General features: G+C 43.2%; 1 protein-coding gene and 1 pseudogene across 1 annotated transcript; both read right to left on the bottom strand.

Moving 5' to 3' along the window:
• Positions 1-24921, bottom strand: part of LOC117441325 (zinc finger protein 721-like) — a 393163-nt pseudogene that overhangs the window by 74318 nt on the left and 293924 nt on the right.
• On the bottom strand, positions 4041-7369 carry LOC117441326 (putative leucine-rich repeat-containing protein DDB_G0290503). Its single transcript, XM_071202206.1, has 2 exons — positions 5706-7369; positions 4041-4795 (listed from the first exon to the last, which is right to left on the bottom strand). Exons 1-2 carry the CDS (start codon positions 7284-7286, stop codon positions 4700-4702), a joined length of 1677 nt encoding a protein of 558 aa, XP_071058307.1. The 5' UTR covers positions 7287-7369; the 3' UTR covers positions 4041-4699.

The following is a 24921-nucleotide window of genomic DNA, read 5'->3' as shown; positions in this document are numbered from 1 at the left end:
GAACAGTGTGTATTAATACACTAGATATCAGCCTGAGAGCAGTATGAACAGTGTGTATTAATACACTAGATATCAGCCTGAGAGCAGTATGAACAGTGTGTATTAATACACTAGATATCAGCCTGTGAGCAGTATGAACAGTGTGTATTAATACACTAGATATCAGCCTGAGAGCAGTATGAACAGTGTGTATTAATACACTAGATATCAGCCTGAGAGCAGTATGAACAGTGTGTATTAATACACTAGATATCAGCCTGAGAGCAGTATGAACAGTGTGTATTAATACACTAGATATCAGCCTGAGAGCAGTATGAACAGTGTGTATTAATACACTAGATATCAGCCTGAGAGCAGTATGAACAGTGTGTATTAATACACTAGATATCAGCCTGTGAGCAGTATGAACAGTGTGTATGAATACACTAGATATCAGCCTGTGAGCAGTATGAACAGTGTGTATTAATACACTAGATATCAGCCTGAGAGCAGTATGAACAGTGTGTATGAATACACTAGATATCAGCCTGAGAGCAGTATGAACAGTGTGTATGAATACACTAGATATCAGCCTGAGAGCAGTATGAACAGTGTGTATGAATACACTAGATATCAGCCTGAGAGCAGTATGAACAGTGTGTATTAATACACTAGATATCAGCCTGAGAGCAGTATGAACAGTGTGTATTAATACACTAGATATCAGCCTGTGAGCAGTATGAACAGTGTGTATTAATACACTAGATATCAGCCTGAGAGCAGTATGAACAGTGTGTATTAATACACTAGATATCAGCCTGTGAGCAGTATGAACAGTGTGTATTAATACACTAGATATCAGCCTGAGAGCAGTATGAACAGTGTGTATTAATACACTAGATATCAGCCTGTGAGCAGTATGAACAGTGTGTATTAATACACTAGATATCAGCCTGAGAGCAGTATGAACAGTGTGTATTAATACACTAGATATCAGCCTGAGAGCAGTATGAACAGTGTGTATTAATACACTAGATATCAGCCTGAGAGCAGTATGAACAGTGTGTATTAATACACTAGATATCAGCCTGTGAGCAGTATGAACAGTGTGTATTAATACACTAGATATCAGCCTGAGAGCAGTATGAACAGTGTGTATTAATACACTAGATATCAGCCTGTGAGCAGTATGAACAGTGTGTATGAATACACTAGATATCAGCCTGTGAGCAGTATGAACAGTGTGTATTAATACACTAGATATCAGCCTGTGAGCAGTATGAACAGTGTGTATTAATACACTAGATATCAGCCTGAGAGCAGTATGAACAGTGTGTATTAATACACTAGATATCAGCCTGTGAGCAGTATGAACAGTGTGTATTAATACACTAGATATCAGCCTGTGAGCAGTATGAACAGTGTGTATTAATACACTAGATATCAGCCTGTGAGCAGTATGAACAGTGTGTATGAATACACTAGATATCAGCCTGTGAGCAGTATGAACAGTGTGTATTAATACACTAGATATCAGCAGGAACTGCTTCGATAGTGTTTTTGAGGAGCTTTTTGATTACAGATTTGAAAACATCGTTGCTTGCACAATGTGCACAAAGTAGCACAATTGCTGCAGCCTAGCAGCTGATCTCAGAGCACGCTCCCCTCTCCTGCAGGGGGGCGTGGTCAGCTGCAGCTCACAGAATCAGCCCCCTGCAAAAACAGCGCTGGAAAGAGCAAATGGAGCGAAATGAGGCATGGCATTTGATTTAATTATAAAAGGTATAATATGTGGTAAACTGAAGAGCCCTTTGGGAGCCGAAAGAGCCGGCTCTTCTTGGTGAGCCGAGCCAAATGATCCGGCTCACCAAGAAGAGCCGGAATTCCCATCACTACCCGGCACTTGACTGATGTTATATCGCTTTGCATTCTGGGTTAACAGACTGGAAAGCGATAGGTCGCTTTTTCTGTCAATCAAGTAAACTCCTGAATTAAGTGGCAGGGAGGAGGGATCAAAACCTGTTTTGTCTATTTTAACGGAGCTTGATTTTTTTTTATTTTAATGAATGACTCGCGGTCTACCAGCATTGCCCCCGCGGGCGACCGGTCGCCCGCGGTCGACGTACTGGGCACCTCTGCTCCAGAGCAAGTCGGACAAAATGACTAACCATCATGCAACGCACGAGCAAGACGTTGATCGCAACTGCGCAGGTCTGCGCAGGTCTCGCTTGTCTCAAACAAGCCTATTCTCTGCGTTGACGTTAACATTCATGTGAACGTGATCCGTCACGTGCCGCCGTGACGCGGGACCTGTGTGTGCGGTTCTACAAGTGCTGTCTCCGACGCTGCAGCTTCATGCTACTCGGTTTTTGGCGGATTGCAAAGAACTCTAAAGGTGCATCTTCTTCTTCTCTCGTTTTGGCGGATTGCAAAGAACTCTAAAGGTGCATACCGCCACCTACTGTACATGAGTGTGAAGGTCCAGAGTCTGAAACCCGCCCCTGCTTCCTGTCTGATCATCTACACCAGGGGTGCCCACACTTTTTTGGCCTGGTGAGCTACTTTTGAAATGACCAGCTCACCGAGGTCTACCAACCAAAAATAAAATCCCAAATTGCAAGGGTTGCTGAATAACACGTTTTATTTACACATGGGACAACTACAATAGGGCTGCAACAAACGACTCATTTGATAATCGATTAATCTTTCGATTAATGAAACGATTAATCGACTATTCGGACTATTACTGTCTGCCTTGCACAATTTCTCAAGCGCTCTTATTTAGCCATCAACTTTTAGATGTAGCTTGAGGTTGCTTTAGGCATGTGGAAACTAACAATGAAGACAATAAAGATGAATACTTGATTCAAAAATACATATATTATTAAATTAACTTAACAAATTGTGAACAAAATTAACATTGCTTTTTATTTAAATTAAATAAATAATATTTCACATCAAAAGAAACAACAGTGTTTTAACAAATGGTATTAAATAATCTGATGACAGAACTGTGAACAGAATAGCTGAAACTTTAACAACATAAAGAGTAACTCAGTTTCCTCTAATCATTAACCCATGTTTGTATAATGGAGTTAGCTCCGTGTGGTGCTGCTAGCATAACACCTGACGTGGAAACTGTGATGTGACTGTGGAGGCTTCGGTCTCTAGATTCACGTGTCTCATAATAGAGCTACCAATAACCAGAGTTGGCTTCTCAGCGGGTGTCTCGCTGAGTGGGGAATATCTGTTAGATACGTGAACGGGTTGGTGGGGACCTGCGGGTTTCGCGTTATGCCCCTTCTGAACAGTCACCCAGTCTCCCTGCTGCTCGGGAGTTGCCGGGGGACGGCTAAGAGGAGCTACCGTTGGCCGGTCCGCACCGGCTAACATGGGCTTTACTTTAGCTGAGTTACTTTCTAAGATGCGGAGCCGGGCTTCTATGGCTATGATTCCCGCCTCCAACCTAACAACTATACTACATTTAACACATGTATCCTTACCAGTAAGGGAGGCCGGGAAGTAACCAAACATGAGACAGGAACAGTGGCGACTGGTCATAAGGGGCAGGTGGGGCACAGCCCCACCTAGTGTCAGCAGACAGTATTAAAATAATGATTACAACAAAATGCAAAAAATAAATTAAAAAATATATAAAATATATTGTAAGATCATGTTTAATCATCTGATTCGTCTCATTGCTGTTTTAGTCTGTGTTCTTCTGATTAGTGTCTACAGTGTGTGCCTATTGAGCTGTTTAGAGCCATGTGGGACACACCCTGATCCTGCCCCACCCTCTGACTGTCTAAGTCAGGGGTAGCCAACACGGTGCCTGCGGGCACTTAGTCGCCCGCAGGGGCAACGTGAGTCGCCCGCCGGGCATGTTCTAAAAATAGCTCGCCAAGCAAATCCAAAATGTATAAAATACACAAAACAAAAAAGGAAATGTAATTAAAATAATCTACCCTATGCATAAACGAAACCTAGATCATAGCGAACTCTATCTGTTGTTCCCCCAATTGGCTAGGGGGAACAAAAGGGAAACGACACGACCAGAGTAGTATTGGTATAATTATAAGTGGTTTTATTATAAAGCAAGGTGTAACAAAATGGCAGGCAGGCAGCCTGAAACAAACAAAAGGGCCAACAGGGCACAGGTTGACAGATAACCAAACTAAGGGAGGACTCAAAAGGAGTCTAAAGGCATACAGGTAAAATAAATACTAATATACTAAATACTGAACGAAACAAAACCTCACTTCAAGAGTGGTACAACTAACAAATGGAGTCTACACAAAACACACAGCTAACCTAAAAGCAACAGTCACAAATCCTAACAATACTCTAAACACTAACTAACCTACTCTACACTCTACTAACACACAATATCACACGGAGATAAACACACAAGATGAACCACAGAATGATGAGCAAACTGCGAGAGGCGTCTGTTCCCTCCGCAGAGCCTCCAGAGTGAGGGTTGTCCCCAGCTTTGTAGTCCTCTCCAGCAGGTGTGCGCTGGGCTTGCACAGGGATTGGAGAACGTCGAGCCCGGCGTGCTCCACACAGCTGAAAACACTCAGATTAATGAGCAGACAAACAGCATCCGTAACAGGGTGCGATAAAATAGTAATATCGGTGCAATAACAGTGTAATGTGGGTGCAATATGTGTGTGATATGGGTGTAATAATAGTGCAATAGTAGTGTAATATGGCTGCATTAACAGTGTTCTATGAGCCCGTCTCTGGAGGTACTAGCTGTGGCTCGATGAAGTCGTCTCTTCCACCATTTCTTTTTCGGCTTTTTGGGAAGCATCTGAAGAAAAAAGTATGTATTATATTTTTGCTTTCTGATTTAAATGAATTGAATAGCAATCTGATACAGCTAGCCAGTGAAAGTGTGGTCCAACATTTTCGTTTGTTATCAAACTCACAGAGTACTATCGGCTGTGCTTTTGAAAAGTGTAACGTTGAAAGACAGATGTCATCTTAAGGAAGATGTCAGGGTGTTTAAACCCTAACCGAGGTGTTGGGGAAACATATTTGAATACAGGAAAACAATTGTGTCCTCCTGCTTATAATAGCATCAGATAAGAACACCACATATTTTCTTCTACTCCAAGAGATAGATGAAGATATTTATTTTACACTCATGTCTGTGTTTAACACAACAGCTAGAACTGCAAGACTATCTAAGTTTAGCATACATTCTGGAAGTAGGTGGAACCAGCCACAACCTCAAAAACCTATACAGTATCAGTACATTTAAAAATCCCAAATCACAACTTCTCACACCCAAGTCATCGCTGCTGTTTCCAAAGAAATGGTTTCTGTAATGCTTATAATGTCTTTAGATAAAAAAGCCCTGGTTTTCAAAAGGGGGTAAGTAGGATAAAACCGCTAGCCTAGCTAGCTCTTTTTAAAGAGGGAATTTGTTTGATACTCTTATTTGCATTTCCCCCAAGACTTCAATACTTATGCCTGTTTTTGACGGAGCTAAAACTGCAACATTAGCTTAACTTAGCATAAAGTCTGGAGCTGTTTTCACCTACTCATGTTCAAACTAATATAATATCCTAAAATGTGAATTGAAAGTAGAGCAGTCATAACTGCAGCTGCCTTTTCTCTCTGATTAGCCGCTGGATCTCCTCCTCCAGTGCGCTGGTCCTACATATGCCCTCTGCTTCTTTTTGGAGCAACAACTTCTCCAGTTTGTTCCTGCTCACCATCTCTGCCACTCTTCTTTGATCGCTGTTCTCGTTCTCCGTCAGCTCCGTCTCGTAGGTTTCTTCCAGGGCCTCGTGATTACTCTCAACGCTCTTCTGGCTCTCGTGACTGTCTGCAGATGCTCTCATTTGATCAATCAAGCTGGAGATGAGATCTCCTTTTGATTTAATATTATCTTCCAGCTCTTTAAATCTCCCATGCCACGCTTCCTTCGATTCCCTTAATGTTGTGGCAGCTTCCTCCTCTGTGCCTCGGACCACCTCTCTCCAGTGAACCACAGTGGCAGACATGTCCTGTATCTGAATGCTGAAACTTTCTTGAAGAAATATGATTTCTCTCTCTGCTTCTCTTATGCTATGAAAGAGCTCATCCTTCAGATGGTCGAAGTTTAAATGAGCATCCGACAGCTCCGTCCTCAAGCTTGTCTTCTCTTTATTAAAGTCCTCCTCCATCTGATTTATCTTAGCCTCCATCTCCTCCTTCTCCATCTTGGTCTGGGTCTGAAGGCCCATTAGCTCCTCAAAGGCTTCAGAGGTGCTGTCATCCTTGATCGTCAGCTTGGCATTTTCTTCCTTAAGGTAGTCGATGTGTGACTGAACAACCGACAGCTCCGTCCTCAAGCATGTCTTCTCTTTATTAAAGTCATCCTCCATCTGATTTACCTTGGCCTCCATCTCTGTCTTGGCCAGGGTCTGAAGACCCATTAGCTCCTCGAGGTCTTCAGAGGTGCTGTCATCCTTCATCGTCAGCTTAGCATTTTCGTCCTTCAGGCGGTCGATGAGTGACTGAGCATCCGACAGCTCCGTCCTTAAGCTTGTCTTCTCCTTTTTAAAGTCCTCCTCCACCTCATTTATCTTGGCCTCCATCTCCTCCTTCTCCTCATTGGCTTGGGTCTGAAGGTCAAACACTTTCTCAAAGGCTTCAGAGGTGCTGTCATCGTTCATCGTCCGCTTGGCAATTTCTTCCTTCAAGTGGTCGATGTGTGACTGAGCATCCAACAGCTCCGTCCCTAAGCTACTAATTTCTTCAAGCCGTTGGCAGTTCAGATCCGACCAAGTTGTCTTCTCTTTATTAAAGTCCTCCTTCATCTGATTTATCTTGGCCTCCATCTCCTCATTCTCCTCATTGGCTTGGGTGTGAAGGTCAAACAGTTCCTCAAAGGCTTCAGAGGTGCTGTCATCCTTCATCGTCTGCTTGGCATTTTCTTCCTTAAGGTGGTCGATGTGTGACTGAGCATCCGACAGCTCCGTCCTCAAGCTTGTCTTCTCTTTATTAAAGTCCTCCTCCATCTGATTTATCTTAGCCTCCATCTCCTCCTTCTCCATCTTGGTCTGGGTCTGAAGGCCCATTAGCTCCTCGAGGTTTTCAGAGGTGCTGTCATCCTTGATCGTCAGCTTGGCATTTTCTTCCTTAAGTTGGTCGATGTGTGACTGAACAACCGACAGCTCCGTCCTCAAGCATGTCTTCTCTTTATTAAAGTCCTCCTCCATCTGATTTACCTTGGCCTCCATCTCTGTCTTGGCCAGGGTCTGAAGACCCATTAGCTCCTCGAGGTCTTCAGAGGTGCTGTCATCCTTCATCGTCAGCTTAGCATTTTCGTCCTTCAGGCGGTCGATGAGTGACTGAGCATCCGACAGCTTCGTCCTTAAGCTTGTCTTCTCCTTTTAAAGTCCTCCTCCACCTCATTTATCTTGGCCTCCATCTCCTCCTTCTCCATCTTGGCCTGGGTTTGAAGGCCCATTAGCTCTTTGAAGGCTTCAGAAGTGCTGTCATCCTTCATCGTCAGCTTTGCATTTTCTTCGATCAGGTGGTCGATGTGTGACTGAGCAACCAACAGCTCCGTCCCTAAGCTACTAATTTCTTCAAGCCGTTGGCAGCTCAGATCCGACCATGTTGTCTTCTCTTTATCAAAGTCCTCCTCCATCTGATTTACCTTGGCCTCCATCTCTGTCTTGGCCTGGGTTTGAAGGACCTTTAGCTCCTCAAGGTGTTCAGAAGTGCTGTCATTCTTCATCGTCAGCTTAGCATTTTCTTCCTTCAGGTGGTCGATGTGTGACTGAGCAACCGACAGCTCCGTTCTTAAGCTTATCTTTTCTTTTGTCAAGTCCTCCTCCACCTCATTTAATTTCCCCACCATCTCCCCCTTCTCCATCTTGGCCTGGGTTTGAAGGCCCTTTAGCTCCTTGAAGGCTTCAGAAGTGCTGTCATCCTTCATCGTCAGCTTGGCATTTTCTTCGTTCAGGTGGTCGATGTGTGACTGAACAACCGACAGCTCCGTTCTTAAGCTTATCTTTTCTTTTGTCAAGTCCTCCTCCACCTCATTTAATTTCCCCACCATCTCCCCCTTCTCCATCTTGGCCTGGGTTTGAAGGCCCTTTAGCTCCTTGAAGGCTTCAGAAGTGCTGTCATTCTTCATCGTCCGCTTGGCATTTTCTTCGATCAGGTGGTCAATGTGTGACTGAGCAACCGACAGCTCCGTCCCTAAGCTACTAATTTCTTCCAGCCGTTGGCTGCTCAGACCCGACCAAGTTGTCTTCTCTTTATTAAAGTCCTCCTCCATCTGATTTAACTTTGACACCATCTCCTCCTTCTCCATCTTGGCCTGAGTCTGAAAGCCCATTAGCTCTTCGAGGGCTTTAGAGGTGCTGACTTGCTTCAGTGCCATCTTGGCAATTTCTTCCCTCAAGGCGACTTCCTCAAGGCTCTGCTTCTTGATCTCCTCCTCAGCGGAGAGAAAAACTTGATCCAGAGGCTGCAGCAAGGATTTAGGAGACATGGCAAGATCTTCTCCATTGTTGTGACCCTGCACAACATCTGTATGTGCAGATGCAAACATCGGCGCATGCCACGAGCCAACAGAGGGCTGAGAGCTTTGCTGTTTGGGAAAATTAACAATATGATCAGCAATAAATTGACATAATTTAAGCCAAGAAACATATGCACAGACTTTTAACATAATATTATATAACATTCACTTATAATATGTTCAAGAGCCTTTAACGAACACTTTATCTGGGATTCACTTCATTGTTCAGAACATGGTAGGAGAAAAAGAAAAATATAATTCTATGTTGTGTCCATATTATCATTCAACCTCTTTGTTCACACCATGTTAATGCAGCCCAGCGTTGTCTGTACGTATTGGGGATATCAACACTGTTTCATCATATTATTCAGGAAATTATTCCTTTTGTGTGTCTGTAAAACAGTCGTCCGTTTGTCCGTGTGTGTTAGTTTACAGCTAGTTTCCATCTGCAGTCCTTAATAACATAAGTGTATTGATTTACAGCTAAAAAGGTGACTGTAGATCACGTGTTTTCAACAACAACAGACAGCAGTGGTCGTATGAATTGTAGTTGAAATATAGCCAGTGATGCATGATGTCAGATTTTGTGGACAGAAGATTAATCGTAATTTCCTCCCAATATAAAACAATACTTGGACAACTTCCTCCTTCCTTCCTTAGTTGTTAATTGATATCACATTTTCTTACCTGCAAGAGTCGCTCTCCGTAGAAGGATTGGAAAGATATTAAAGATTGACTGCGTCTGACTGGCGTTCTGTCGGCCATCTCGGTTTTGAGATATTTATCCGTGAAAGGGTCAATATTAGAAGAGAATAAATATTGTATTCAATAACCCAATGGGTTCCCACTTTTCCAGAAATCGGAGATAACAACTATGAGAGCAGGAATTTCAATATTTGTTTCTGTAAATAAACTCAAATGCTGACACAATTCAGCTCTCCACACAGACAGCGAGTAGCACCTTGTCTGTCCACAGATGTGTGAACAACTGTTGCTTCCTAGTGTTCCTATGCATTCTGAGAGCAAAGCCAGGGGCCCTCTGTGACACTCTGTGTTCTAGAACAGCTTCTAGAATCCCTGTCACGGAATTATGCAAATGAGGGAATGCCTGTGTTCCGTTAAACACCAGACAGCTGATAGAGATCAAGAGTTCCAAATCACTGACTACAAACTCTGACATTCAAAAAACTCAAAGCTAGCATTGCATTTATCGATTCATTCAAGTTCTGATTGAAAAAGCAACGAGGAAATCAAGAAACTGTGATCACTACTGTGTGAACTCTGATTCAACCATAAGTCACTAATCCGATAGTGTCTTCACACTGTACCTTGAACATTTATATTTAATTGAAAATGCTATTTCTTGCACACTTGATGTGAATTATATTCTATGATTAAATGTTGAGCTGTAAATTGGCGCTTCATAGTGTATATTTGACAGATAGTCTACAGATATATATCTTTCACTGTCAATATGCATATATTTTGAGTTACATTTTATGTTGTATTTTGAAAAGTGTATATTTACTGTTTATGTTTGTTTATTTTATACTCTTTTCATTTACACATTATGTGCAATACCTGTGTTGTTAGCCAAGAGGCAATTGTTCATCTGTAGTCCCTGGACAGATGTTTTAAGTCACACTAAAAACAAATTAAATGTAAAGGTCCCATGTCAAGCTTTTCCGGTTATTACCCCTCCCCTTGTGTGTTATGAAGGTTTTTATGCATGTAAATGGCCTGCAAAGTCACAAACCCTCAAAGTACACCCTGTAGTGAGTAAAACTCTAACACAGAAAAGACCTGTCTGCTGCCCCAGAACGCCTCATTGGAGATTTCTCTTTGTCCATCGTTTTCTTACTGGGTACAGTGACGTGCCCATACTCAAATGGACCCATTGGTCCTCATTGACCAATCCGCGGACTTCCTCACACACACACACTCAATCTTTTCTCAGCTGCAGCTCCGCCGATTTCTCCTCCCTTAGACGGCGGGATGCGGCGAGGCTGTGAGTCGGTGTGTGAGCACACACACAAACTCCCAGCCAGGCTGCGGGTGTGTGTGTGTTCGGGCTGGGTTTCGCTGTGTCTCGTTGTCTCGCAGACGGCCACTGGGCTCATAGGGAGGGGGGGGCAGGAGCTCCAACAGGCCGTTTAGGACAGAGAGTGAATACACATACTATACAGAGATGCTGTATGAGAAACCAATGTGATTTTGGAAAATGTCACAATATAAATCTATTTTAGTAGACCTCAACAATGGAATTATGATCAGTAGAAATGGACATGACACGGGACCTTTAAAGTATCAAGTAAATACAATCAGTGAAAACATGCACATACACTGTAAAAGCAAACATACGTACATGTTACATAGCAAGAAGACAGCAGCAAGTTAAGGCAGAGGCATTACAGGCAGTGTGTTGGAAAGTGCAGTAGATTATTGCCAGTTAAACAGGACTGTCATTTGTAACAAAGTATTTTTTACAGTGGTATTGTACTTATAGTTACCTGTTAATACTTCACCCACCACTGATAGTGCACACTGCATAATCACTCCATGCATAGGAGGACATTACAATTAAAGACTACAGTTAAAACATATTTGCGTTTTTCTTAAACATAATAATAAATGAGCTGATGCTTTGGCACTGGTAACACTGTGATTAAACATCATTGTTGGACATTACACAAACACTCCATGAAACTGCACATCAGACTGAAGCAGCTGAGAAAAGCAATATTATGTATTCCATGTATGTATTATTCCAGTAAAATAGTAGATGTACTGTATGATCTTTATTATTCATCTGTGTATTCTTGGCAATAAAAACATATTGTTAAATCAAAAGAAAGTCCCTCCTGATTGAAGTAATGTTGATCAGTATCTCCTGATGTGTCAGTAATATGCAGTTATTGTCAGGACCTCGACACAAACTGATGAACCCAAATGCACGACCCAGAGACAAAGCCTTGAATGTAAAACATTTTAATTTCACAGATCAGGTAATCCCTCTCAACAGAGTAGGTTCTGGAAATAACAAAAGGCGCTCACAAAGAGGAAAAAAACTAGGCATAACAAAAAGAGAACCTCTCATGCAAAATGCGCTTTTGTACGTCTTGTATACATGAATATGTGTCTCCGGTGTGTCAGGGAACTCACCAAGTGTCAGAAAACACAACCCTTTCCTCCATACCCAAATCTCTAAAAACGGGCTGCAACGGATCTGATACAGACTGATACAGATTTGAAATATCTCTGATGTCAGAAACGAGGAGCTCCGCCATATGGGCAACTCTCCACCTATCAGGAGCATGGATGTATAATAAGAACTGGATACAGCGTGGGAGGCGGGGCCTCGTTCATTCCTATGAGAGTTGCTCATTAGCGCATGATGATAAAATGGCCCAACTATTGAGAGAGTGAAAGTCACAGATTACCCGGCATGCCTGAGAAGTACCGTATGTCCACTCATAGAGCATGCGCAACTTTAACCAAAATGCTTGTTCACATCAAGCACGTCAATTTGCGTTCACGTAACAGCACCGCACGTTCATGACAGCATGGTAATGGATGTTATTGTGATGGATTTGATATTAACGAGGTGGCAGTTAGCAGCTAGCGGCTAGCTAGTAATTATGCTAATGTTACATCAATCGTTATGTACTTATATTATGCTGTAACAGGATCTAGTGATATCCAAGCAACAGAGCTTCATTTAGCATGAAAGAATGATTGCACTGTGTATATATATATACTTATAATAATAAGTAATATTAACTTTATTTAATACAACATTTACGGTACAAGATTTAATCATACAGCCCATGTAGTATGATAATGAATTACAGCAAACATGTGCAATATATCCATTATTACAGGTCCGTGGGGTGGCACTGCAGTAAGACAATATGGGTCCGTTCTTATTGTGCATCCATGGGTAAAGATAAACGCAACTCACATTGGTTTCTCAAACAGCATCTCTGTAAACTACGTGGATTCACTGAATTTCACTCTCTGCCTTTAACGGCTCGTTGTAGCTCCAATAGCTCCAGCCCCCACCCTCCCTGTGAGCACAGTGTGCTCCGATTGGTCGGGACACGTAACATGAACGTGCCGGGCGGCGCGGTCCCGTGGGTTAGATGCGCGTTCATAATGCAGATGGAAATAACTCTCAGAATAACGTTATTAGCACATTGAGGAACGAATGTTTTTAATAAGGGCTATACAAGTGTTCATACTGGGTAGTTTATTTAGTTTAAAAAAAAGTATCCAACGATTTACAGACCACTCTTTCCCCATGTACGTCAATGGGAAAAAGTGTTTCCGGGCCTGGCAACCAAACGGAAGTGTAGTACCGCCGTTTGGCCACACGAATATTTTCATCTGAGTCTGGCGCACTTCCTGGGGGCTTGATCAGGAGGAGACAGCCACGGCCATTGCCGTTCGAAAGCGCTGGAGACGCTGTAGTACATATGCAGGCCTGTAGGTGGCGCTGTAGTCTGCCACAAAAGCAGCGAAGAAGACTTCCCGCGCATGGTTGCCATGGTTGCCCTTCTGTTTATTCTCCGCTGTGGCTCTTTTTCTCCCTCCCGAGGCAAGCGTTTGCGCCTCCTGCTGCTGTAATTCAATGCAATCCCTCCCCGTCGAGGCAAGCACTGTAATTCTCTCCGGTAGTCCACCAGCAGATGACAAACACCCACCTCTCCGCCTCTCCCAAGGAACGAGGGGACCGTGCGGAGTTTCAGTTAAAGTTTAAATCTTCTGGACAAAATTAGAACAGTGCCGGTCAAAGGTCTTATTTATTGAGCTTTAAAACAAATGAATAATGACTCAATCATATAAGAATAAAACACGGAGGACGGATATCTTTTTTTCGCCCCCTCTTCTGACAGCCGAGCAGCTGATCTCAAAGCATGCTCCCCTCTCCTGCCGGGGGGCGTGGTCAGCTGCAGCTCATTTGCATTAAAGCTACGTCACAGAATCAGCCCCTGCAAAAACAGGGCTGGAAAGAGCAAATAGAGCGAAATGAGGCATGGCTAAAATGCAGGATCTGTTTGATATTTTGAAAAAAAAACTATATTTATATACTTTATATAGGTATGGCCCTCAAATATAGCATGATAGGTCCACTTTAAGAAAAAACTTAACTTGCTTTCACTGAGTTGAGCTCTTAGCCTGTAACCTAACCTGGTCGGGACCAGGGGGGTATACTACGAAGCAGGATTTTCGCTTAGCCGGCTAAATTCAGGGAAAACTCTGGGTTTCCGGTCCTACGAAGCTGGTTCTCTTTTTAGCAGGCTAGATCTCCATGGTAACTTATGCTTAGCGGCTAACCTGGGGGGTATACTAAGCAGGATTTTCGTTTAGCAAGATAACTTCTGGGATTTCCGGTAAAGAAGCTGGTTCACTTTTTAGCGGGCGAGATCTCCATGGTGACTTATCCTGGAACCTAGTCTGTGCTCCGAAGCAGGAGAGGTTCCAGGATAAGAGATCAACTCAGCGAAAGCAGCACGCCTGCTGACCAATCAGAGCTCAGTGTGCAGAGGAAATACAGTTTAAACTGCGGTTGCAGGAAAGACGGCCGGCCAAAATCACCGACTGTGTGAATGTGAAATTTAATAGAACATCACCTCCCATCTTCAGAGCAATCTGACTATTATAACTATTATACTATTATGTTAAAAAAGCTTAATTAAATATCTGCCACAACATAAGTAACCAGATCAAAGTAACATTACGTAGCCTACAGTCCGCGGCACTGTGAGTGCAGACGTCGATGTGTCCCATTATCATTCATATCACATCATATCACTTCATAATGTATCCAGTGGCGGCGCCAGCTGGGGTAGGCTGCTATGGGATTAGTTTTGTATCATAAAGATAAAGCAACACTTTCTCAAAATAAAGCAAAACTATGAGTTTAAAAGGAAAAAAAACTGAGTCAAGCAAAATAAAATAAATTTCAAAAATAAAACTATAAGTTGCAAACAAATCATTTGTGTAATCATGTAAACTATAAGTATTTTTTCTTTGTTTTAACAAAGGTTTTTGTTTGCAGTTCTTGTTTCTTCTTTCTCAATGATCAGACTTTTGCTCTCGCTGCAGCTCTCTCGTTTGCGCTCCCTGATTTTTTGTTTGAGATTCTGACACAAACATCCCAGGTGGGCGGGACTTTCAAGGGTGCGTCCCCATTGGCTACTCAGTTTTTGAGTGACAGCCCAGTCCTCCAACGATTGTACAGTGCAGGAAGCTGCGGTGCGGTAGCGGAGCTTGGATAGGACACCCCCAGAAGAACCAGCATTTCAATTATTATAATACTACAAGTGAAAATATATGCAAGTATTGATCATTTGTGTTGTTTGTGCTGTACTATACGGTCTGTTTCTTTAGTGTGGTAAGTGAGAAGTAAAGCTGTGCTATGAAAGTTAGCTTTTGCTACCTTTAGATCCATAACAATGCAAGCTAAGTAGCCTAACAGTTAGCTACATAGCTAGCAGTGAGTGAGCGTTCAGACACCGGCGCACACTCAAACGGACTCGTGTGCCTGACTCTACCAACAGGGTTTCATGATTCTGTTTAGATATGCAAGTATAAGCCATGATAGCTTATTTTATTAACACGCTAATTTGATATGAAAATCAATAGAGGCTGACTTAACTTTGTAGGAAAACCTACCGTCCATGACTGCCCCTGAGCTGTGTTTTATTTGTTAACTTCATATTTTTAATTTCCTAAAACATTTATTTCCCTCTCATATTAACAGTGTGGATCATTGAGACAGCGTGGTGTCCAGAGTCTTATCCCGTTTTCCCACTTCCTCTGAGGGGACAGCACGGAGGGGGGGCATGAAGAAAGACCTGAACCATCTTCATCCACGCTGGGCGTTGTTGTTATCACTCAGTGTCATTTCATTTGACCAAATATCTTTACATATACATTTAATAGATTTTAATATTATCCACCTTTTTGTTGATGTCCTTTTATTTAAAACATTCTTTGAGACTTCATCTTCTGGTTCAAATTTCAATAAATGGAATTTGTATAATCACTCTTTTGTCTTTATTCTACATGAAAATGATTCCATTCAAATCTGTTGATTATTCGTATCTTCCTCAGTATGTCGAATTTGTAATGCTAACTGTCATTTTCTCACAGGATATAGAATGAAACAACACCGTTGTTATCCATTGTGTTTGAATGCTTCAGCTCTTCAGACCAACATAGTAAGATGTGAGCATGTTCCTAATTGTGTTGGTATGCAACCTAGGTCTGCTCTGTTTCATAAAGCAAATCTGCCACTTTTATATTGTAGAATTTGTTAAATTAAAGCAGTCTTTAATTGTTTGTCCTAAACATAGCAATATATGCTTTTGAAATGTAACATGTCTTTGAAAAATAATAGTATACAGTTTATATTGTGCATCACCTTTAGCTTGAAAATACATAGATGTGTTTTTTTAATCTATAAAATAAATAGACAGACACTTTATCCCAAATTGGGAAATGATTTAACAGCAGCAGTGTGTTCAGGTATTACAATATTTAAAGTTGGAATAAAGTATGAACTACACATCACAAGTATAATGCACAGCAATCCATAAGATAAGTCCGATATGTTCATGAAAACTCCCCAGGAGACACCGACACTAACGTGGCCGAGTGGACTCCGGAGTTTGCTGCATGAGTTGCACTGTATGATCTGTGGTGTAGTGGGCTGTCACTCAAAAACTGAGTAGCCAATGGGGACACACTCCTGAAAGTCCCGCCCACCTGGGAGGTTTGTGTCAAAATCCCAAACAAAAAATGAGGGAGCGCAAACGAGAGAGCTGCAGCGAGAGCAAAGGTCTGATCATTGAGGAAGAAGAAACAAGAACTGCAAACAAAAACCTATGTTAAAACAAAGAACAAATACTCATAGTTTACATGATTACACAAATGATTTGTTTGCAACTTATAGTTTTATTTTTGAAATGTATTTTATTTTGGTTGACATCGTTTTTTTTTCTTTTAAACTCAAGTGTTGCTTTATCTTTATGATAAAAATCTAATCCCATAGCCTACAGCCATACCCAGAGGCGCGGGAAGGTATTTTGAGTGGGGGTGCTGAGGTGCTGGACTCCAGTGAACACTATTACGGGCACTATAGAGCACGCACAAAAGCAATCCCCACACACAAGTTACACACAGTACACCCGCGACTGTTACAATGAAGGCTCGATAATCAGCTCATGGCATATAGGCAGGGGTAAAGTGCTTTTTTTTTTACGAGTGGGGAGCGGACCTCACCTCCTCTAGGGGGGTCCGGGGGATGCTCCCCCGGGAAGATTTTTTTTAAATATTGAAGTTAAAAGCATCAATCTGGTGCACTTTGAGAGCAACATTAAGAGATCTATGGATACATCTCTCAACACCCAGATGAAACACAACTGTAAGCAGATGTTCTTTTTCTTTATGGATATTTTACAAATCACTCCCCTTTCAAACTATATTCTTGTTTTACTTCCATATAGTATTTCATAACTGTTCCTTTATTCTCTTATTTGTTTTATAACTATAATGATCATATGAAGGTGTGCCGCGGAAATAATCTTTTGAATAAATTGTGACCAAACCGTTTGAGACCCACTGAGATAACTTAGACTAAAGTTAACTATCTAAACACTCAGAGAGTCCTTTAGCTCACTGAGCCTCTCAGTCTGAGAGGAGAGCTCTCCTCCAGCTGGTTGTGGAACCAACAGCTCCATATGTCCGTCAGGGCAGCTAGCCAGATGCTAACAACACGGTCCCTGCTGCTGGCACCTCTCTCTCTCTCTCTCTCTCTCTCTCTCTCTCTCTCTCTCTCTCTCTCTCTCTCTCATCTCTCTCTCTCTCTCTAGCCTTCTCTCTCTCTCTGCTCTCTCTCCTCTCATCTCTCGTCTCTCTCTCTCTCTCTCTCTCTCTCTCTCTCTCTGAGTGTGTGAGGAGTTCGGTGGTGGTGAGCTGAGAGCGTGGTGAGGTTTGATGGTAACTTTTCGAAAAAGTTTTCACTTTTTTCTTCTTCTACTTTGTTCATTGTATGATTGTTTATTGGTCTTGTTTGTTGTGAGTGTAGTTAGTTTTTTCTTCCCTGAGAGAAGCGTGTTTCTCTGCAGGGATGGCTTCCTGTGCAACACATCCTCACTCCCAGGTCGGCCTATGTTGACGTTATGTCAAGTCCCCTGCCGGCTTTTTCCAACGCAAGGGGGGGGGGCCTTAGCGTCCATTTTCAACGCGAGGGGGGGGCCTTAGCATCCATTTTCAACGCAAGGGGGGGGCCCTTAGCGTCCATTTTCAGCTTTCCGGGATGTCCATGTGCTTCTATGGACGCTCATGGAAGCACGGCATTCGTTTGTGTCAACTGCCCTTAAAGGCAATGAAGACACTACACTACCCAGAATCCCCAGCTATCGTTTGGACTACACCATGTGCTCTGTTTGACAAACCCCGTGATAGTCCTCAAGCTCTGTGATTGGAGAGTGTGCTCCGAGGGTTACCGAGCCTCGAACAGCACTTGAAATGGGATGGAACCACGGCAGACTGTTCAAAACTGGATTTGAACGGGTCCACCGCGTCCCCCCTCCCCCACCCCGTCCCCAGAACTACACATGCTGGCTATTCTGTTTCGCAACATGTTCTCTATGGCACGTCTCTACTGGGAGTTGTAGTTTTAAAAGACGTTTTCGTATTTCCCATAATAAGAAGTTGCCAGTATTAAACTGTGTACATCCCTGGAGGTTTAGGGGACAGGAAACACTCACATTTAAAACATATAATTAATAAATGGGTGAAAATTGCTGGTGCCCATAATGGGCAGTATTAATATATATACCCACACGCCAGCTAAGGTCAGAAGAGCTTTATTTAACAGCTGGTCTTATGTTTGTGACCCCTCCTGTTGTTAATTGATAACATTACATTACATTACATGAATTGATAAGCCTGAAACATGCACTTGTCAAGGTTCAGAGGCACATTGTGCAAATATGGCAGTAGCCATCGATCAGCTTAAGATAAGATATACTTTATTGATCCCAAGTTGGAACATTTGCGTTACATCAGCATGTGTAACAGTTAAATCTGCAGTGGTGTTTATTTGAAAATCATTTAGTATAATCACACAAATTCTGTGTTTTATATTTAACAATTCTGTGTTCTTTATTTATTGATTGTTCAATACCTGACAAGGCCGGAGATGAAATATCTGCATACATCTATAAGAGTATAATACATTATGTATAATATCAGTTAAAATAAGTGCTTCAACATAGTTAACATTGCTGGAGGTATGCACACATATTGATAGATGTCTTGTAATGCACTATTGAGGAACCTGCGACCCAAGTTTTTCATTCAGTGCAGAACTACACCATAGTTGTGTAGGCCTATATGATATGTCAATAAACCTTAGAACATCTTGAAATCTTGAACGGGATGTGCAAAATAGTCATTACATACAGTCTTTAATTAACTATTAGTAGAGAATAACGAGTAATGAATATACTTTATAGGGATCCTATTAATATCTAATAATAAAAATAATGAAATTCAATAACATGCTTTAACCACCAGGTGTCCCTTTATATCATCTGTGCACCTTTATGGTGTAAATACAGCCTATCTACCAATTGGATCAAATATAAAAGTGAGCCGAATTAGTGTTGATACGGCAAAGAGACGTATTGTGTGAAAAGAAATGTAAGATGTTGTTTAATGGCTGATATATTTATGATCCACGTCACGTTTTCAGTTCCTCATGTTTGTCTTCTCATCAGGGCTCTATAAATACAGAACTACGGCAGATATGTAATATTTAATGCAGCCGAACCGTGTATTACAATGCCGTTATGTGATGACTTTCAAAGAGAAAAGCAAGCACACTCGGAATAAGGTATTATTTTATTTTCTTTAAACGTTTTCGGTCTGTTTCCGGTATTTGTTAATGACGATGTGCTGTGAGATGTGAGACTGGAATTGCACAGGGGGAAATAACGTATCTTTAGATGCGGATTTTGTTAACTAATATGTTTGCGCTGTGGATCAACACTATACATTGACGGGGAAGGGGGTAGCAATAAAGATAACACCATTAAACAGTTACACAACATAACAGAAATAATATCGATAGCAGCGTCCCTAGCAACCACCTTGGTAACAATGAAAACGTTGGACGCAATTTCCTGAAGTAATCTTCGTAATAACTAGCAAACTAAAGATCATGTACATCCACTGCACACATAATCTGAAATAACAACTCATATTTCTCGCATCAAATGACATCAAAACGCATTTTAATAGCCAAACTAACTTTAAAATAGGCATTTTACACCCAGAATAAAACGAAGTTCGGCCATGTTTTCTTTTTCTGCAGGGAGAAATGATAGCTGGGGATTCTGGGTAGTGTAGTGTCTTCTGCCATCATTTACTCCGAAAAAAGATTTGTTTCTCCGAATCGAAGGGGAAAAATACAAAAGCATTGCACACAATTTAAACCAATCAATGTTGTGTAATTAACAAGGATAATCTGGTGTTTTTTAGTCGATGAGTAGTGCAGATATCACTGTAAAATCAATCGTCAGTAAGGGGAATATTTACTTCCGGGTGTACAATTCTCCGCTATCCAATGAGAATGGACGCTCACATTGCCTTTAAGGGCAGTCGACACAAATGAATGCCGTGCTTCCATGAGCGTCCATAGAAGCACATGGACATCCCGGAAAGCTGAAAATGGACGCTAAGGCCCCCCCCCCTTGCGTTGAAAATGGACGCTAAGGCCCCCCCCCTTGCGTTGGAAAAAGCGGGCAGGGGACTTGACATAACGTCAACATAGGCCGACCTGGGAGTGAGGATGTGTTGTCCTGTGAGATGCCGTCCCTGCGACACGGGGTGAGGGTGATCCCTCAGGAGAACAGTACGGTGGAGAGTGTGCTGCTGGCGGTGGGGGAGCAGGTGGGACACGGAAACATCTCCTACGCATCCCGCATGAATAAAGCTGTGGTAGTTTTTGTAAAGAAGCAGGAGTTGGTAAGCCAGTTAATTGAAAGTGGCTTAAACATAAATGATGAGTTCATACAAGTGTCCCCACTGGCAGTGCCTTCTACCCGGATTACCATATCGGGAGTCCCTCCATTTATTCCTAATGAAACGCTGGAGAAAGAGCTTAAACGCTACGGGAGAATGGCGAGTGGCTTCCGCACGGTGAGTCTGGGCTGTAAGGACACCAAGCTGAAGCACGTGCAGTCTCTGCGGAGACAGGTGTTTATGTTTTTGGACAGCACATCGCAAACACTGGATGTGTCTTTCCGTATTAAATATGAGGAAGGTTTCTACATGGTGTATGCGAGTGCTGGCAGTGTCAAGTGTTTTGGTTGTGGTGATGTGGGGCACAAGAAGATCGCTTGTCCGCAGAGACTGATAGCAGCACTTCTATTGGAAGGAAACATTGGGAATGAGAGTGGAGAGGGAACCAGCGGAGTTGCTAGGCCTGTGAGCGGAGCTACCGGAGCTACCGGAGCTACCGGAGCTACGGCCCCTGTTTCCGGGGCTGACGTACTCGTGTCTACAGCCGCCGGGGCCGCCGTGCCCGTGCTTGGGGCAGTCGTGTGTGCGGCTGCAGTGCCGGGGGCCGCGGTGCCCGCTCCTGCTACACCCGTGCCCGCTCCCGCTGTACCCACACCTGGTGCAGCCGTGCTTGGGGCCGTCGTGCCCGCACTCGCTGTGCCCAGTGTAGCCGTGCCTGTGTTGCCCGAAGCAGTGGTGCCAGGCGGGTTTGTGTTTGGTCCCATGATGGCGGGTAAAGCCGCAGTTTCTGTGGGTGTTAAGCCGTTGTTTGCAGGGTTTAATATAAAAACATTTGTGGAGGCTGAAGCTCAGGTAAGGGCTGGATGTAAAGAGGGTGTGATGGAGTGCTCAGAGCAGGAGCTTCAGGTGGTCTCTGGGAAACAGTGAGGCAGAGCAGGGGGGCAAATCAGCTGGTTATGATGGAGCAGATATGGAGTAGACTCTGAATCGGATAGTGTCTCCGTGTCTGACAGTGTTTCTCAGAGTGGGGATCTCTACTCTTTTGAACAGATCCAGGAGTTTCTGGATGAAACTTTCGGGAAATCAGTAAATGTAAAAAATTATTTCCCAGATGTTGAAAAGTTTGTTAAGTCAGCCAAGACAATTCAGAGGGTTGTTGGGCTAGACTTACTTGATGAAAAAAAACGGTATCGCCTCAAGAAACACATCACTACACTGAGGAAAGCTTTAAACAAAGGGACCGAAGTGCCTAAAAAAAGGAGTCGTAAATAATTGAATATGATCATACAGCACCGGGTGTTTCCTCCTTACTGTCTGTTCCTATCTTTTTTCTTAATGGCCTCTCTCTCTCTCTCTCTCTCTCTCTGTCTCTGTCTCTGTCTCTCTCTCTCTCTCTCTGTCTCTCTCTGTCTCTCTCTCTCTCTCTCTCTCTCTCTTCTCCTCTCATTCAGGGTCTAAGGGCAGCCTCATTAAATATGAACGGGGGCAGAGACGCTCAAAAGAGAGCCTTAGTAACGGAAGTTATCCAACAGAAAAAGCTAGATGTAGTATTTCTACAAGAAACTCACAGTGACAGCAGAAATGAAACTGACTGGGGTCTCTGGTGGGGGGGGCCGCACGTCCTTAGCCATGGGACAAATTTGAGTGCAGGAGTAGCGATTCTATTCTCACCGCTTTTAAATATAAAAATAATATCCAGCACAGAGGTAGTGAAGGGTAGAGTCATTCTAGTGAGAGCTGAAATAGATGATTTTCTGATTAGCTTTATTAATGTGTCTGCACCAAGCCAAGGCTCTGAGCGTGAAGAGGTCTTTGAAGTATTGGAAGAGAAAATAAGTGATATTGGTCAAGGGGAGTTTATTGTTTGGAGGAGACTGGAATTGTTGCACTGACTTCACTTTGGATAGGACTGGAGCTGAGCCACATCTTCAGTCTTCCTCTGTATCGTCCCATGTTGTGAAGAAAGGTGATGTGGTGGATGTGTGGAGGATGATGCATCCTACATGCAGGCAATACACATGGGTCAAAATATCAGATGGTAGAGTTAGTGCAGCCAGATGGACAGGTTTGATTTACCCAAGGCCTTTTCTGCTAGGGTTTCAAACTGTCAGATCATCCCTGTTGCTTTCACAGACCATCATTTAGTCTTGATGGAGCTGATTTTATCTTCCAATGGAAAACCCAGGTCTTTTTGGCATTTCAATAATAGGTTACTACATGATTTGAATTTCTGTGAACAATTTAAAATGTTTTGGGCTTACTGGAGATCTAGGAAAGATAGTTTCTCTTCCCTTACTCAGTGGTGGGAGGTAGGAAAAGCCCAAATGAGGGTTTTTGGTCAACAATACAGCTCCTATTCAACAGCCAACATTAAGAGAGTATGGAGAATTTAGGAAAAGACATAATAGATTTGGAAAGTGTCTCACAAGCTGATCCACAGAAGAATGCCAGTTTAAAAGGAAAAAGACAGGAGCTTAACTCCTTCATGCAAGAAAGAGCCAAAGGAGCTTTAGTCCGAGCCCGTTTCACCAAACTCCAGGACATAGACGCACCCACTGCCTTCTTTTTCAGTTTGGAAAAATCAGTGGTAAAGAGAAAACAGATGTTGTGTCTGCGGCTTCCTGAGGGAAAGGTGACCACGGAGCCGGCTGAGATGAGGAAGCATGCAGTGGATTTCTACACGGATTTGTTCAAGGCTGATGGATGTGATGTGGATTCTGCTGCAGAGCTGCTGCAGGGACTTCCTCAGCTGAGCTCAGAGGAACAGAACACGCTCAGCTCTGAGAGGAGGAAGCATGCTGCAGGGACTTCCTCAGCTGAGCTCAGAGGAACAGAACACGCTCAGCTCTGAGAGGAGGAAGCATGCTGCAGAGCGTCCTCAGCTGAGCTCAGAGGAACAGAACACGCTCAGCTCTGAGCTGACTTGTGATGAACTAACTGCCGCTGTGTCTCAGATGGCGTCAGGAAAGGCTCCTGGAATAGATGGATTATCATCAGACTTTTTTAAGCACTTTTGGAGTCTTATGGGACAGGACATTTTGGATGTTTTTAAAGAATGTTTTGAAGAAGGGATACTCCCAGCTTCCTCCAGGCGTGCAGTTCTCTCTCTGCTTCCTAAAAAGGGAGACTTGACCTCTTTAAAAAACTGGAGACCAGTGGCTCTTTTATGTACGGACTACAAAATCCTCTCAAAGGTTTTAGCAAACAGATTAAAACTTTTTATTGGTCACCTGGTCGCTGTGGATCAATCATACTGTGTGCCAGAGAGGTCGATGCTTGATAGTTTGTTTTTAATGAGGGACGTGTTTGACATATGTAAATTGTATGATATCAATGCTGGCATCATATCAATTGACCAAGAGAAGGCTTTTGATCGTGTAGATCACAAGTTTCTCTTCACAACACTGCAGGCTGTTGGTGTTGGGGAGGGGTTCCTGTCGTGGGTAAGGATTCTGTACCATGAAGCTTTTTGTGTAATAAAAGTGGGAGGAGGGTTGAGTGTCCCTGTGCCGGTTGGGAGGGGGATCAGGCAGGCTGTCCTATCTCAGGTCAGCTGTACAGTATTGCCATTGAGCCTCTTCTCTGCAGGTTGAGGAGCCGACTGAGGGCTCTCTGTCTACCAGAGATGTCTCACAGCCCTCCTGTTGTTGTGTCAGCATATGCAGATGATATAAATATAATTATCCAGGGTCACACAGATGTACAGGAACTGAAGGAAAGCCTTGCCCTTTATGAAAAAGCATCTTCAGCCAAGGTCAACTGGGGAAAGAGCGAGGCTGTTTTAGTGGGCCAGTGGAGAGTAGGGGACATTCCTAGTCTTCCTGGAGGCATCAGGTGGGGTAGACGAGGGATTAAAGTCCTAGGGGTGCAGTTAGGGACTGAGGAGTTTCAAAAACAGAACTGGGAGGGAGTGCTGGACAAGGTGGAAGCTAAGTTGTCTAAATGGAGATGGTTGCTACCTCAGCTGTCATACAGGGGAAGAGCTCTGGTTGTGAATAATCTCGTTGCCTCTTCTCTTTGGCACAAGCTCATAGTGTTGGCACCACCACCAGGGCTGGTGAAGGAAATACAGCGGTGCCTTGTAAACTTTTTCTGGTCTGGACAACACTGGCTGAAGGCTTCGGTCCTGTATCTCCCTGTGGCAGAGGGAGGGCAAGGGCTCATAGACATTCAGTCCAGAACAGCGGCTTTTAGACTGCAGACTGCTCAGAGACTGCTGCACGGCAGCAGGCAGCGCTGGTTGGATCCTGCTCGGCTGCTCCTCAGGAAGGCTGGAAGGCTTGGGATGGATAAACACCTTCTCCTAATCAGGACGACTGAAGCGGACCTGACGGGACTTACATCCTTCTACAGATCCGTTCTTAACGCCT

The sequence above is a fragment of the Pseudochaenichthys georgianus genome, unplaced genomic scaffold, assembly GCF_902827115.2.
Source record: "Pseudochaenichthys georgianus unplaced genomic scaffold, fPseGeo1.2 scaffold_167_arrow_ctg1, whole genome shotgun sequence".
In the NCBI taxonomy this organism is placed as follows: domain Eukaryota; kingdom Metazoa; phylum Chordata; class Actinopteri; order Perciformes; family Channichthyidae; genus Pseudochaenichthys; species Pseudochaenichthys georgianus.
Note: the sequence above shows the minus strand (reverse complement) of the source record. Positions and strands in the feature narration are given on the sequence as shown.